The sequence below is a fragment of the Capra hircus genome, unplaced genomic scaffold, assembly GCF_001704415.2.
Source record: "Capra hircus breed San Clemente unplaced genomic scaffold, ASM170441v1, whole genome shotgun sequence".
NCBI lineage: Eukaryota > Metazoa > Chordata > Mammalia > Artiodactyla > Bovidae > Capra > Capra hircus.
In genome coordinates, this window is record NW_017206983.1 from 1 (window position 1) to 18,258 (window position 18,258).

At 34.0% G+C, this 18,258-nt stretch overlaps 1 protein-coding gene across 1 annotated transcript; it reads right to left on the bottom strand.

The window, feature by feature from the left end:
* Positions 1–292: 292 nt before the first annotated feature.
* On the bottom strand, positions 293–17,892 carry LOC108635132 (protein diaphanous homolog 2-like; the record flags this gene model as incomplete). The annotated part of the gene is given in 6 exon segments (XM_018045407.1): positions 293–397; positions 3,709–3,773; positions 7,127–7,245; positions 9,386–9,502; positions 12,143–12,261; positions 17,782–17,892. Coding segments are annotated over 6 exon segments (636 nt in total), but the record flags the coding sequence as incomplete, so codon positions are not given.
* Positions 17,893–18,258: the final 366 nt, after the last annotated feature.

The window sequence follows — 18,258 nt, forward strand, 5'->3', positions numbered from 1 at the left end:
CATTCAACTTTTTCAAATCATTATGAAAATTTCATCTCAAAAAGAGTCTTGCTTGTGTAATATATTCCGTTAAAAATATTCAGGGCAACTTATGCAACGAATGCTTTATTTTTATCCAAACATTAAAATGATTTATTGTCCTAGAAAATAAAATCTGTAGTCATTTCAATTAAAATGGGGAAACTGCCAAAAAGTCTGCTTCTGGTTAAATTTTTCCTCCCATCGAACAAGATAATTTTCTACCATCGAACTCACTGTGACATGACACAAAATCTGTATCTTGTCTCATTACCTGGGTTCGAAGTTGCTGGATTTCTTTTTCAAGTTCTTTGATTTTTTCTTCTCTTTTTTGAAGCTCAGCTTGAGCTTCCTGTCGAGCTGTGAATTCTTCATCGAACTGCAATGATCATCACCATAAATGCACACTTAGTAATGCAGTTTTGAGAAAACTTTCAACAACACTATGTATTAAATAAGTGGAGTGGCATTTGCTTCTTAAATTTCTTAGGTCACTCAGAAAATCAGAGCTCTTGATTATTTTTATGGCAATTAAGCACGTCTGTGGGGATAGGGTGCTAGTAGAGGAGAAATATGTCCCCAACACAATGTAAATAAACCCATTTTAACTTCTGAAAAAAAAATATAAAACAAAACTTTAAATGCTGGACTAAGAAGGCTCTCTTCATATATAGCAGACATTTTTGTTGTTTTGTTACTAAATGTTAAGTTTTAGAATTGTGTGGTTTTTGTTCCATCCCATACTTTTAAGTGTATTTAATTCGAAAATGAAACCTAAAAATTAGGCATCAAGCAGTCCAACTCCTTAAAAATATGTTTAATCCTGAAAAGAGATAGCACTTCTAGAATGCTCACATGCATGTATATTAATACAAAATAGGCTATTTGCATTACAGTCTTAATTGTAGTAAAATAAATTCAAAAAGTGATTCTCCACAAAATCTGACAGTAGAATGATATACGCCCTAACAGCATTGTCATTCAGACGGTTAGCCAAAACACTGGCACAGAATGTTACAATAGGGCAAATGAGAGTTTCAGTTACAGAGTGGTAAACCTAAGGGACCATCAGATGGTGACTATCCGCTCACTGCAGGCTGCGCAGCCCTTAACTAGGTCAGATCTCTGACCCTAATAAGCCTACATACTATAAGTGAATAGCACTCATATCCAGCTATAGAACGCCTGCCTTTCATTGCATTGTCCCCATCACTTCAAGTCATTTAGAAGTCGATACATTACTAATATGTTATTTATGTTTTTAAAAGTGATATATCTTACTACTGAGAACTCTCTTTAGAGTTTTGTGGAACAACTGAAAAAGTGTGCCCGCTATTAATAAATATTCCTCCTCATAGTAGATTTGACCTTTGGAAATTATAAAATGCTATTCAGATCCAGTCTGAAGAAACAGCAAATTGGATAATAGTATTTGGGTCAAACCTGCCTAACTACTTACTTCTTTTATTCATCTCTACTTGAATCCCAGGAAAATGTCCCACAGAGGTTGGTCCAAATGATTTCTAATCTCTTTACATTTCAAACCTATCCCAGATCCTTCAGTGTCAGCAAATGACCTTATTTCCTAGGTCACTGAGAAGATGGAGCTTTTCCAACTGCATTAGTCTCCCTGTTAAGATTGATCTGAATCTATACTACCAGACTCCTTGCCAGACTTATCTGTGTGCTTCTCAACCATGCTGTCCACACAAGCACACTGCACACAATTTTGCTCTACAAATGGTTTATTAGTACACTTAAGGAGAGGCACACAATGTTTCTGCTTATAAGTTAAAATGATCTTTATCTGTAAACCCATTGAGTAGGAATAGGAGAAGCCTGAGTTATTTGAGCTGAAGACTTCTTGCTGCTGCTGCTGCTATTGCTAAGTCGCTTCAGTCGTGCCTGACTCTGTGCGACCCCATAGACGGCAGCCCACCAGGCTCCGCCGTCCCTGGGATTCTCCAGGCAAGAATACTGGAGTGGGTTGCCATTTCCTTCTCCAATGCGTGAAAGTGAAAAGTGAAAGTTAAGTCGCTCAGTCGTGTCCGACTCTTAGCGACCCCATGGACTGCAGCCCACCAGGCTCCTCCATCCATGGGATTTTCCAGGCAAGAGTACTGGAGTGGGGTGCCATTGCCTTCTCCGTGGAAGACTTCTTATGAGTCCACTAACCTTATTTGCTCCTTTTAATGATGAAGCAAATAAGATCCAAGGATAGTAAATGGCTTACTTAAAGTCACAGCTAATTAGCGAAAATGCTGAAATCAGATCTTATAACTACTGCTTCTCATTCTAGCTGTTCCCCCCGCCTTTTTTTAATATTCTGTACTGCCTCTTCAAATCACCCTGAATAAGAGAAGGCATGCAGACAAGAACTGGGAAACCATACCAGTTTCCATTTCAAATTTTGGTGAGGAGAATGAAGCATCAAACACTGAAATGTCTTTATTATTTCAGGACTCCTTTCCCAATAATAGATGCTTACAGAAATTTTTACCAGATAGATCATCACAAATTGCTCCAGTCTTGTGGTGTCTAATCACAGTGCAAGACATAAATTAAAGAGCTCCTAAGATTTTCAAAGGGAATTTTAAATATGCAACTTAAAACAAGAACATTAAGAAATATAAAGGTATACTAATCAAAAAGTGTGCATTTTCTTTCAATAATATAAATGACAGCTTCACACAAACATTTTATGTCCATTTTATGGGCAACATTTTATGCCCACACTCTTAAAATCCATTCTAGTAACTCAAAAAGCAAAGTCATTTCCTCAGATGCCCTGAAGTAATTTCACTAATACTCTATAGTTTCTAGAGTAATAGCAAAAGCGATTATCTAATCTCCAAGGTAAGTCATAACTTTGAAGAGTCAGCAATATGTAAGCACTTTATCTTGCCGTCATAAGGCTAAGAACTAGAGAGCTTTTTAGACTTGGGCTTCAATCCTTTTCCTGCTGTCAGAAGGAGAGAAATACTGTATTAATGCTTTGTAGGATCTAGAACCATAAAATGCAACTTTTGGTAGAACCTTATAAAACTGTAGCCAAGTTTTCAGGAAACAAGGGATATCTGAGATCTAAATTAAATTTAGATATTCATAATGCTGACATTCACCTAAGGCATTACACAAAGAGGAACCTCAAATGCCACCAAGCCTACATACATGAAGTAGCAGCAGCATTTCATAAATGATAATTATAAAATTCACAGATAAGTCTAAGCAGAAAGAGATAGAGAGAAAGCAAATACCACATCATTTTGTTGCTACCAATAGCACTGACTTAAAGAACATGACAGATAAGATTAGCTAAACACCTTGCAGTTCTCCAAGGAACTATTGTTAAGTGAGACCCGCAGGAAAGCAATGGCAAAATGTGTTTTTGGTTGACTATTTCTAACTATATGCTTCTAGCAACCTAATTTTATTTCATTTATCACTTTACTAGGATATGATTCGTGTTTTTCTTCCTTCTGGATTAAAGGTGATGAGCAGGGAATGGTAGCAACATTATCTTATCAGGAAAGAAATCAGTATTCTGTGGCTGTGTCTGACTTTAAAAACATGAAGGACCATGTAACTGAAATAACATGTATAAGGCCTCACAGAAGGAAACAAGGTGGAATACGTGTTATGATTAACTTATACATTTAATAATTAAGGCCAATATTTTATAAGCCTTACCTTCTTTGAGAATTCTGCTGCTTTTTGTTCACTTTCTTCAACTTTTGCCTTATTCACACAAGAATCTATTAAGATTGACCAAAAATGATTAGAAATTATTTAACTGGACCACTAGGCAAATGACGGCTGCCAGCCTATAATTCTGCTACGGAGACTATCATTATTATGTCAACTGATGTTAGAGGGCAACTGACTTATACTACACATAAAACATAAACTACCAGATGTTCTTTCTTTTGTATACTACCTGAACCCAATGATAGTATTGTTGAGGCACAAAACCAAGCATCCAAGAATATATTAGACACAATCATCATCATTTAAATGTATTCCATTATTTACCAACTTTATCTATCACAGAACTCATTACAAATATTTTGTAGCTTACTGTGGGTAGAGAAGTGCCAAAGAACTATGGTTAAGATTATTAAGGCTCAAAATGACTCAAAATAAGACTAGAAGGGGAGGTACATCATACAAAGATTTCACTTGAACAACTTTGAATCAGGGGCAGAATATATTATGTATATAAGAAAACAAACATCGAACTTCTCAGGTCTAATCAAACACTCCAGAATGTAAGTAATTGAAGAATCCTCTTCGGGAAGCATTCTCACTATTATATATTAGTCTATGATATATTACCAATACCCAACCATGTTATACCTATTTATTTACCTAAAAGAAATGAAAGCATATGTCTATACCCAGACTTGTATGTGAATGTTCATAGCAACTTTATTTATAATAGCCAAAACCTACAAAGAAAGCAAATGTCCACTAACAATAAATGTATAAACAGATTGTGGTATATCCGTATACTGAAATAGCATTCAGTTATAAAATCGAATGATACATGGAATACCACAGCACAAATGAATCTCAAAATAATTATGCTGAATGACAAAAAGCCAAAACAGACAGCACATGCTATATGCTTCCTTTTACATAAAATTTTAGCAAGTGAAACTACTCTATACTGAAAGAAGGCAGATCAGTGATTATCTCAAGATGCGGAGAGGTGGGGAGGCATGGGAAGAAAGACTGCAAATGGGAACACAGAAATTCTAGGAGGTGACAGAGGTGCTTAGAATCTAAACTGTGATGATTTTAAATGTCCACACAAGCATCACAATTTATCAAATGTTACACTTTAAATATAAGCTTTTTTCATATGTCAAGAATACCATTAATAAAATCTGTTCTTCTTTGTAAATAAACAATGTGTGGCTGGAGCAAGGCAACCAAAGAACAAACTGGGAAATGGTTAGATCAAAGAGGGGTCAGATCTGTGTTGTGCCGGCAATGATTGGTAATGAGTTTGATTAAAATTTCAATGGGAAGACATTGAAGAAATTTAGGCCAGGATATGATCTGACTTATAAAAAAAAAAAAATACTAGACTTACAGACCTGTGAAATCAGAAGAGACTCTATCCTCCTCAAGTTCAGGTGAGCTTAGAATAGAGATCCATAGATTTCCTAGAAGTTCTTGAAGCACCTGTTAATTTGTATGTGTGTGTGTATGTGTGTGTGTGTGTTCTAATGAAAGTTTCACAGCCTTTATTAGCTACTCAAGACTTCTGAGCATAAAATATTAAGAGCTACACATATACTTCAGTAATCTGAATTTAGAGCTGAGGTAACTGAAGCCTAGAAAAGTTATATGAGGTCATAATGGGTTTTTAATACTGACTATGTTCTCTCAACTTATCCCTTCATGTTTTCTCACCTCACTGCTCTTGATAAAGGGGGCACATTCCTAAGTACCTGGCACATAGTATACAAAACAAATATCTATTTTGGCTAACAAAATCAACATTTAATGTGTATGTGCCAACTATGGTCCGCAATAGATAAGCCAATTCAAACATTTGGAAATAGTCCCTTATAACTCTCTCAACAAATATGAAATAAACCACTGAGTCTATTAAGCTCAGGGGAAAAGATGCAGTGATGCCAGCATTCACATTAATTGCAGGCGCAAGGTACACTGGCACAAGCTTTCTGAAAAGCATTTAGCCTTTCAAAGTTCATACCCTCACTTAGAGGAATCAATCCTAAGGAAATACTGAGAAGAAGCCAAATATTTATATTAAGAATGTTCACAGCCAATTCATTTATAATTCTAAATACCTGAAAACAATCTGTATGTATAATAAGGACTATTCAAGACAATTATGATATTCTACTAAATGAAATATTATATAGACATACAAAGTCAGATTTTGAAAGGTTAATACTGAAACATTCTAATAATATAATGCTCCATGAAAAATTACCATATAGAAGAGAAATGGATGGAGGGAGAAAGAGCAAGAGCTAGACAGAGATGGAGATGAAGATGGAGATAAGATGTACTGAGCTGAAAAGTAATGCTGAAATGTACTGAGCTTGAAAAGTATGATCGGTGGTTTATTTTATCAATTACATAAGTCTCTAGACTGCCTCTAATAAGTGAGCATGAGTTTTACAATCAAAATAAGAATTATACATGATAAATAATAAGGAATTCATCTGAATATTATTATCTGTGGGTCTTCCTGTGCTACGGAGTGAAGGAGAGCATACAATGAGCATTCCACAGCTGTTGTTTTCTATCTTTAAAGACAAATGAGTTCATGCTTGAATCTTAGCAATAGTGATTTTGATTAGGTATAAATAAAACAGCTTAACTGTAAAGTCATATGGTACAGTATATTTCATAAGAGAGGCTGCCCATTGTCCTTCAGTGATTATTCCAGAAAGGGTAGCTGATTACCATCTCGGATGATATAAGGTCATTTCCTCAGCAATCCAAGTAGATGAACATGATCATCTCAAATTATTTCCCAGATCTAAGGTCTATGAAAATATAAACGGATCTACTTTCATAGAATTAAAACGGATACATGTATACATATGGCTGAGTCTCTTTGCTATTCGCCCAAAACTATCACAATATTGTTAATTGGCTATATCCCAATACAAAATAAAAAGTGGGGTTTTTTTAAGAAAAAAGGTTTTAAGTTACTAAATTAGCCTGTATTTCTTTTTCTAGGACCTGAACACTAACATGGCATTATTAATTGGACCCTAGTGTATACATGATTTACACAGAGCCACAAAGGTATCAGCATAAACTTAACGGATTTGAGTCATGTTTCTAAAAAGCAAGGCACTGACCCCTAATATAATGTCTGTTGGTGCAGCACTTATTTTAAACTCAATTCAAGAGTGTTGAAACTTAACAAACAGATTAGGATTTCCAATCACACAGACAGAACTCTCATGATCATCCTAATTAATAGTTAGAGCAAATGAGTACCCATGGATACACTGACTTACCATATTACAAGAGGAAGTTTAGTGAGAGAGCTACCCTTGAAAAGTGTCTATTATAACCACAATCAAAAGACACTGAGGATTATGTTACATACCTATCAGATGAGCCAAATCAATGTCTAATCTTTGTCTATACTTGAAATCTGGATCCATTCCACTGCAGTGCAGCACTATCTGTGAAACACACTCCTCAATTATTTTGTAATACTGCGGCCTGCAAAAGAGAGGAAGTGTTCTTGAATACCTTTTCTACCCAGACAGATCTATTTTAAGACATGATTCTGCATGATAAAGAAAACTAAGTGATTTTCTAAAAGGTTAAAAACTCTTTCTAGCCATTACTCTCTCTCAAGAAAAACATGCCTAAGCTTAAAGGTAGGCGGACATTACAATGCAAAACCCACTGTGATATAATCAACTGTTAATACCTTGACTTAATACTCTAGCTTGCAGGGATTCATGCTTGTGTTCAAAAATACGTATCAACCTTATCTACTTACTTAAGCTATTATTCCTAAAGTTAATCAAAACAAATGACTTTTTTTAGTCCTACATCTACCAGAAAAGAAATGCTTCTAGGCCTCTCCAAGTTCTCAATTTCAATAAGGGATGAGTATCTTGGCATTACATGGCAAATGATGTCTTGTATTTACTGGCACATTGTTACTCAAGATAGCTATAACAGCTCTTACAAAACTGGACTGGGCCCCTTATGTTACAGACTATACCAAAGAACTATTTATACACATATTTTAAAAGATTTATTTTATAGAAGCATACACAGTAAATATGCATGGCTACAGCTTCAATTTTTTCAAAGTGTCAAAGGTTCTAAAACATTACCTAATTCTGTAATCTATCAAGGTAATTATGGCCTTAAAAATGACCACTTACATACTTCAAAAAATTTTTTAAAGTATATTTTGCATTAAAATTTTGGAAAATTTTAGCATTTATCAGCAGCTAATAAATTCAGAGAAAAATCAGAAGCAAATACCACCATGGACAAATTGTAACATAAACATCCTTAACATTAGAGTGCTGATAACTAGTCCAACTACTAAAAGTTTGCAAACAAATCTAAACATATTCTAATTGCACTGATGTCTTTTGTCATGGGGTTGGTCTCAAGGATAAGAATAAACAGTAATATATATTACACATCTGAGGCTCTTTCAAGTCATCAAAAGATCTATGGTAAATAATATCAGACTGTAATCAATCAGGTCAAAGATTCTCTTGATAAACAAGGAAAACACAATCATTCTATTTAAGTCAAAGTATCCATCTGTAGAATAAAAGTACTAGTGACTCATCTTCCTCACATGGATGTTCTCAGGATGAAAAAAATATATTAGAACAATTTCTCATTCATTCAAAGTTACTGAGAAATGGACACAAATTATTTCCCCAGGTAACTGTGTACCCATGGGCACTGTACCCCTTTACTATTCACCACTTATTCAAGAAAACAACAATCATTTTATGTTGAATTACTATCTTTCCTGCTTAAAAAAAGACTAGCATATACTATTTTAAACATTGTTCTAGTCTCTGTAACATCATGAGGCCCATCAGTTACTGCACTGGTCTGAACTATAACAGAATTCTAATCGTACTCTATTGGCTTTAGATCTGCCATTCGAGTTGACTGTACCCGACCCCACGGTATGTTCCCTTGCCCTTTAATGAAGCAAGGTTTGAGAAATCAGAGAGATGAAGTTTGCTAGAATTTCACACATATCAGAGTATAAAGAACAACTATAAGTCTCTTCAACAGTTAAATGTAAGATCATGAGATCATGGTAACCAGTTTATTTCAGTCACTCAGAAATCTTTCTCTGGTTTTCAGATATATTTCCAGAACTGGACTCTGAAATTTATGACTTCATATGGATTACTATTATATTCATTTATTTAGAAGAATTACATTATTTTGTATAAAGCTAAAATATTAATATTACTATTTTCATAGATAAGTTCATATCTATTACTAGATAAATACTATACAAGAGGAATAACAATAACCTTACTTATCAAATGTACAAGAACTTAAAAATTCTACCATAGACTCTTTGAAGGTTACTCTGTGCTACAGAAAATTTCATTACAGGGTCAGTAGAATCTGTTGGGTTTATTGCTACTCAAATGGCATACATCATTTTCATAAGCAGATTCTTCTGGCCCAATGAAAAATTAATTAACATCTTTTTTAAAAATGTTATCTAAAGTCATCAAATTCTTATACTCTACATATGTATATGCATATACTGTCTAGTTCTTACTATACTGCTAATTTTCCTTTAATATCTAATTCAAATTACACAAATTGTACCTTAAGAACAGCCTCTTACCTGATATAATAGTCATTTCTGATGAGCAAAAAATGTTGTAGAATGGATAATAAATAATTTTCAGCAGCAGTGTCCTTCAACATATTATACAGAAGATGGTATACTTCATTCATATCAGTGGAAAGTGAGTGAAGGAATAAAATGATTGCTGATTCACTCTCATTCATAACAAAAGCAGCTTCATTTTTTAAAACATTAAGAGATCATTTTGTTACCATTACTCTTTCTAAACTTTCAAATCTATGATCCAGGATTTAAACATCTGCATAAAGAAATTTAATCTATGGATCACTTTAACTTTTTAACCAGAAAAACAGACTTAAACATTTAGCCATTAAAGACTTAAATGATCAGTTATTCATTCCATTTTGAATTACAGCTTACAGTTGGTACCACTGGAATAGCAAATGCCATTAATGAAAATGATTTTTTCCTAACCTTCCTATGTTTATCATGGAGCACCTATATTATTCATACAAGACACTACTCCTCCTTTTTCACTGCCACACAAGATAGTAACGCAAAGGAGCACTGTGTGGACTGTTAACAGTTCATAAAAATCAGTTTTATACAGATGAACCATTACATATGAAATCATTACAATTTGCATTCATTTATATTTCATTTTTGATAAAAGAAGGAGGTTAAAGACAAAGATGACATCACCCTTATAATGGCAGAAAGTGAAGAGGAACTAAAAAGCTTCTTGATGAAAGTAAAAGAGGAGAGTGAAAAAGTTGACTTAAAGCTCAGCATTCAGAAAACTACGATCATGGCATCTGGTCCCATCACTTCATGGGAAATAGATGGGGAAACAGTTTAAACAGTGTCAGACTTTATTTTGGGGGGCTCCAAAATCACTGCAGATGGTGATTGCAGCCATCAAATTAAAAGATGCTTACTCCTTGGAAGAAAAGTTATGACCAACCTAGATAGCATATTCAAAAGCAGAGACATTACTTTGCCAACAAAGGTCCATCTAGTCAAGGCTATGGTTTTTCCTGTGGTCATGTATGGATGTGAGAGTTGGACTGTGAAGAAAGCTGAGTGCCGAAGAATTGATGCTTTTGAACTGGGGTGTTGGAGAAGACTCTTGAAAGTCCCTTAGACTGCAAGGAGATCCAACCAGTCCATTCTAAAGGAGATCAGTCCTGGGATTTCTTTGGAAGGAATGATGCTAAAGCTGAAACTCCAGTATTTTGGCCACCTCATGTGAACAGTTGACTCACTGGAAAAGACTGTGATGCTGGGAGGGATTGGGGGCAGGAGGAGAAGGGGACGACAGAGGATGAGATAGCTGGATGGCATCACGGACTCGATGGACGTGAGTCTGAGTGAATTCCAGGAGCTGGTGATGGACAGGGAGGCCTGGCGTGCTGAGCAAAGAGTCGGACATGACTGAGCGACTGAACTGAACTGAACTGAACTGAAAGACAAAGAAACGTGAAATATTTTTCTTACGATGTAAAGAGTGGTGGAAGTTTAAATGCTTTTATTAAACTAGAAAACCGATTTCAAATATGGATTCACTTTTATAAGAAAAGCAAGGACCTAGAAAATCGATGTAAAATAAAAGTAGAAGAGGAGATGTAATCCAGTATCTTAAAAATAATATGAACTGTCAACGTTTTCTCTGAAGTAGAATTAAGTATATGATGGATTACTTCTTACACCTCATGTAAGAGTCTTGTGCTAAAGTCTCATAAGGTCCTTTCAATGGCTATGGAATAGATCCAAAAACAGATTTATGGTGAAGAAAAATTTATGCAAAGCAAGATATTTATTGATATAAAACACATTTAATATTACAGAAACTGCTGTAAACTAGAGTCACTGAGAAAGGATAAGAAATTACTGGAAATTATCTCTGGTAATAACAAAATTGTTATTCACTGCACTTATCCAGTACTCAAGTGTAAGACACTTTGATAGGAACGTTGGAGGAAAAAGTTGAAACACGTCTGCCCTCCATTTCATAGGGGCATAGAAGTGTACCTAAATAAGACAGATACAGGCAAAGTACTACAGGGTGAAGATGATGACTGAAGAAGCCATTATGGAGAGAAAGCGCAGCTCAGAGGGCCTTTCGGTTCTGCTGTATTTCCCCATTTCCCCAGAACCCATAGGTAAGAAATTGAGTGTATGTGAAACAAATGACCAGCCAATGCTATGACAATCATCTTTTATATCTAAAATCATTTTGTATAAAAATGTTGCCACAGAAAGGTTATATGCTTGTTGCATTTGACTCAAATGTTTCCACTCTAGCAGTTTTGTTCTAGTCAGACCCTATCACATTTAAACTGTTTTTCCCCACTAAGGAACCAAAATATTTAGAATGAGAAAAAGACATTTATTTGAACTGAATGATATCTCTAAATCACTGGAATACCATTTAATAAACTGAAAATGTGTATTACCTGTAGTCACATATGAACTCACTGAACTTTTCCCCAAAAATCCTTATCCGTAGGAATATTACCTTAGGCTCTTGTCTATTCAAGACCATTGAACAGAGAATACCTATCATGCTGCAAGCCACTGTGTGTATTTCAGTATACTCTGTGTAAATCATCAGGAGAGTCTGACAATTCAACAAGAATCTCAAGAACAGCATCATAGTGAGGTTCTAATATAAATAAATGTATATAAATTGGGCTGGCAGACAAGAATTCTAATAATGGTTCACAAAATCACCCACAAATCCCTTTTTCACAGTACATGCAAAATGATTTTTCTGGTTTGTCAAAAGGATATTCCATTTCTGCGCGAATGTCATTGAGACGGTGTGATAATTCAGTTAGGTCGTCCTCTTTGTTCTCATCAAATACTTTCAACTGAATATCAAGCTCATCATTCTCTTTTTCTTTCAAATCCTAATATATAAACAGAAAACTTAACAGCTGAATAACAGTTTGACAACACCATATTTTGGAAATAAAGCCCTGATACTATTATTTATTTGCATATGCAGAAGCAATTTCAAATATTGACCCAGGCACTTGGTTTCCTGTAAGAAAGTAAATGTACTCTGTTTTTCTATTTTAAAATGTAAAAATAAACCTCATTACATTTATTGAATTTTCTTTTCATATCCCAGATTTTGACGATTCACATTAAAAAATTAATGATCACTTTTACAATGGAAAAAACTAATTGCTAACAACCCAAATTAAATGCTGTCGTTTTGACTAAACACACTAATCAAAGATTGCAAAAGAACTCATGCAGCTAGAACATTCACATATGCCTCTGGCAAAAAATGCAAATATAGATCAATTGTATTAATGAAGAACAAATGCAAGGATATATTCAAGCACAACAGTTCCAAGTGTGACGTGAAAAGTTGTATAAACAAATTTATTTTAAATGATATTTTGTGATTTTAAAGCAAAAAGGCATCAGGATTTTTTAATCAAGATGCACAACTAGCCTCCTCCCCCACCTATTATTTTTGCTCAGCTGAATCACAAAATACCAACTTGGGCATCAATGACTCGTTTTTGTAATACATTATAAGCACATGTGTTACAAACCCCTGATAATTTTCAAAATCATAGTATAAACAAAATCTTTGGAAGCATGCCATGCTAGAGATTGTTGGGCTTAATATATATCACCTGGAATATCTTTTAATATGTATCCTTTAAGTTGCTGCTTTCAAAACCCAAATTGATAACCACAACTGTAGATACTCAAGGGTGTTACAGAGAGACTAGATGTTCAGAGCTGAGCTTGAACTCTAAAAGGAAATGCAAGCACGTGTACTTCAAATTCAGTCGATAAAACAAACTCAGATGCATTTTTTTTCTGTTTTTATTCACTAAGGACAATTATAAATGAAGATATAATGGCTATTACTGAAACCAAACACAAACTTATACAATTTCTAGGTGACTTCTTCCTAACATTCACATACATAAGAATTTACTGAAAATTTACCTACAAAGCATATGAAAGTATTAATATGTTTTAATATAAAATACACAACAAATACATGCATTTAAGTTTAGTTTCCTCTTTAGTAGTAATTTGTTTTAGGTCTAATTTTTCATTTTGAAGGGGAATGATGAAATTTATTGGAATGTGAAGTTACCTAACATTGATGAGTTACATTATCAAGTGATTTCTGAACTCGATTCAGAAAAGAGCAGAAGCCAGACACATCCAATGAATAAAAAACCATTTTTATAATACAGAATTTTTCCTTATTCTTATGTTATAATATATTCTTTCTTAGATGTTCACTATCAAAGTTTAACACATTCAAATATGTTTGAATAGAAAAAACAAGTTATATACTGTCATTTAATAAGCCTCAGAAATTTACAAAAACATGGAATCAACCTGTATGATCTAAATACTTTCAGTAAAAATAACTGGATAAATGTTTATTTCCATTTTTAATTAGGATAATGAATTATTTATATAGTATATATAATATGTGAATATATATAGCACAATATAAAATATAGATATACATAAATGAAATATCTCATAAATATTGTTTGTTAACAATGTACCATTAAAACACATATGCATATCTACATACACATACATATATAAAAATCTTCCTTTCAAATGTCAAATCTTGAAAGGTATATTCAAAAATTATTGATTAAATATTTATTTAATGAATTAATACATTTTTTATACAGCACAAATGTGACAGATACCTCATTGGAATATTGGAAATGCATCACTGAAGTTTTATATTTTAAATGAAGAATGACATAAAATTACTGAATTACACTGTTAATTATGTGAAATACTGTAAATATGTTTCAGATATTTTTTGAACAGATTTGCTGTACAGATACAGAACATTATCAGCAGTTCCTCTAAAATAGATAGTTACGTCTCTATAATATGGTGTACTTCAAAGGAAATCAAAGTCCATTACCAGTATCTGACTGATTACCAGTCAAGCAATCAAAATTGAGTCTTCAAAGGAATAAAAAAGGGTTTGTCGGTCTTCTAAAAGAGGTTAAGAATGCCGGCTGCCTACAAACACAATTTTTAACTGTCTTGTTCCTTCACGTACCGGATTTATCTAGTATTTTCTTAATTCATTTAACTAAATAAAATGGTAGATGGAGAAAACTTCACAAGAAATCAATGTAAGTTAACTACAGAGCAAATACTATTTTAAAAACCACTATGTAATATTTAACAACTCATTTATCCCAAATTACTAAAACAAATTTATGAAAAGTGAATTTTCCATGTAAGTGAAATATAAATTCTTTAAACACCATAATGTATCTATAAAGACAGGGCAAATTTTGAAAATAAATTTCTAACTCAATGTAATTAAAATAATTGTCATTGTCTTGATTCTAATGACTATATGAAACAACATACTATTCTACTACAATGATGGTCTCTGGGATTATTGAATTATTAAGAACTGTTTTTTCCCTAGCATTTAATGATTCCAGATAGGTATAACTTTTGATCCATGTGCCAATAATTTATATTAGCCCTAGTCACATCTAATCTGCTACTTTGAAGATGATATATTCTAGAAAATTAGAAAGTTCTTCCTGTTACACAGTATAAAATAAGAGTAAACAGAATAAAAATAAGGATATTAAAGACTCATCTTTGAATATATTATTAGGTTTCCATGCATGTGTAAAAGCTGTTTAAGGTTATTATAAATTCTACTGGTTGAAATGTAAATATTTAGTACATTAGATAGATAATAGTTGACATGCTAGGGACATCTAGTGTAAATTAAAGCATGCCCATTCTGAGTTTTCCTCCAAATTTTGATAATGAAACTACAAGGACAACATAAAAATGGGTCTATCTGCCTAGATTCTGATTCTCATATTGTGTACCAGAAATAACTGGGAAGGATTATTTTTTCCAAACAAACATCACTGCCCCACCTCTAATAAGATTGTGATAGGCTCTTTAGGGGGACAATCTGCCTGCAATGGAGGAGACTCTGGTTTGATTCCTGGGTCAGGAAGATCCCCTGAAGAAGGGATAGGCTACCCATTTCAGTATTCTTGGGTTTCCCTGGTAACTCAGATGGTAAAGAATCTGCCTGCAATGCAGGAGATCTGGGTTCAAACACTGGATTGGGAAGATCCCCTGATTGAGGGCATGGCAACCCACTCTAGTATTCTTGCCTGGAGTATTCCCATGGACAGAGGAGCCTGGCAGGCTACAGTCCATGGGGTCAAAAAGAGTCAGATACGACTGAGCAACTAAGCACAGCACAACTCAGTTTCTTGAGAATCAGAAAATTACTTAGCCATATTTCACTTTATTGTCATAGAAAAAAAAAAAAAAAAAAACATTGAGAATCCTTGTAGGTTCTATTCCAAAATATGAGTAGGCAGAAACAGAACACTTCTCACTTTCCTCTTGCTGAGGAATCATTGAGACCTAAGAATTAGGGCATACTGAAGAGATAATGGTAGTTAAAGAAAACTCTAACTGGAAGCATGTTTAGAAGTACAGGGTACCTATCACAATATACAGCAGCTATAGGGCCAATAGGAAAGCGCAGCTAAGAAACACTGATGCAAAACCTTAGCTGTCAATGTAACCAAATGAAAAATACCATGAGACCAGTGAATAGCAGAGATGAGCACATCCTGACAAAAGTGCAAAACATAAGCACAAGAGCTATTATGTACACTTTCTGAAAAGATGAGGACTTAAATAAATTGAGTCACCATTTTCTTGACCAGTCATTCAGTAGTATAAGGTGGAAAATGAATGTTCAGTTATAGACAAAGGGAAATAAAAGCTGGAAGAGTAACAACAACAACAAAGGCAGAAAAACACCACATATTAGTAAATGACTAGAGAATGCTCAGGAGCCCCTGAGGCCAACAAGTGTCCAAAGACATGATTATTCTCCCAGAAACAGAGGAACAATCCCTGGAGGACAAAGATGGAAAGTAGTGAGTAGGCAGCTCAAAAGCACACTAGAATCCAGACTGTAATATTACCTACATAATTACACACTGTAATATTAGCTACATAAGGCCACAGTCTTTTCATGAGGAGAGATTTGTGAGAAAAGAAGAATAAATCTGTAACATACACTATTAACTAATTACGTGTGGGAAGAAAGTGTTAGTCACTCAGTCGTGTGTGACTCTTTGGGACCTCATGGATTGTAGTCTGCCAGGCTCCTCTGTCCATGGGGATTCTCCAGGCAAGAATACTGAAGTGGGTAGACATTCCCATCTCCAGGGTATCTTCCCAACCCAGGGGATCAAACCCAGGTCTCCTGTTTGGCAAGTGGATTCTTTACCGTCTGAGCCACCAGGGAAGTCCCAAGTTAACCTCATACTGAACCTCTCAGGTCACATATGATTCACTGCAACCAATTCCATGGTTTATAAAGTCATAGATGAAAGAACCACTCAAAGTGGAACTGACATAGAAATTTCTGAAACTGTATAGACTCAATCGTATTAAAATATGTCTCAATGGACTTAACTATATATTTTATGATGATGAGTTTTAACTACTTTCAGTTAAGATCATCAGAATACAAGTTACAGATGCATGCTACACACTAATTTCTCACCAGGAAATTTCCCTGATTCTGGTTATTTCTAATACCCTAGGAATACCTTATATACATGCTCATTGACATTTGTTTGTTTTTTACAGGGTCCTTTTATTCCCTTCTGCTACTTTTACTTCTTATTTATCTCATATGGCTTGAGTAGATTAAATAAAGAGACTAGTGAGATTTTGCTTATCTCTTTTAACAATGCCATGGCCTTAAACAAACTCCTTCATCAGTTAACATAATACAGTCATGGCAGCTGCATATCTATTTATAGAATAACTGTGTTGATTTATCCTAGAACAAGCTTATAGTTATTTGAAAAATAACAGCATCATAATTAGAGCCAATAACCACACTCAATTTAAGAAATAAAACTGCTTTTCTTTTAGAAAAGTTGCTACAGAATTGGTAGTGAGAATACAATTTTCGTTATGTATCTAGAATATATTAATCAAAATTCAATGCATACTTAGGTTGAATATAAAGGAAATCAATCTAAGTTATGAAAGAGGAGAGCAAAAAAATTTTTATTGAATATTGAAATGGCAAAAACCAAAATATCAGTATTTTATGTTCTCAGTATTCAAAGTCAAAGAAAATAAGTTCCCTTTTGACTTTAAGGAAACCAAAAAGTCATCACTTCTGGACGTATCATTAGCTGAATTCTGAATCATCAGCTGTATATTGAGACTAATAATACTGTAATATCCAAAAGCTTGCAAAGCATCTAATGCTTTATAAAAGAAAACCGTAAGGCTCATTTACTTACTTGGCTGCAAGTACTTTTGTCTAAAGAAAGAAAAACATTAAAGTTCGTAAGCATTATAAAAGTGCACATTCCACTTACTGGTAACATTGTTTTTAGTCCTGAACGAAGGAATTCATTCCTTAAATGTATTCGAAAATCAAGCTCATAAGGAGATGTGACAAGCGCATTTATAAACTGCATGCAGGCCACCTGCAATTATAAAGTAAACTGTGTTAAAAAAAAGTTCATTTAATTAAAGAAATACTTAATGCTTTCAGATAACATTTTTCCATACACTAAAGGCATACAAACATACATTATGAAATGTATTAAGAAAGGCAAATATTTATATAAGTATAATGACTATGACTTTATAGTAGAAACAAAGAAATTAACAATAAAGTTTCGATGTCCAGAGCAATTCTAATGAAGGTAAAATGCATGGTCAAGTACTGCTGTATTCTGCTGAACTATATGAAGGAATATGATATTTTCTCTGAAGACTCTAATTTCCAACAGTGTGGATACAGAGCCCTTTAAAAAGATCATAAAATGTATCTTCCATTTCCAGCTGTC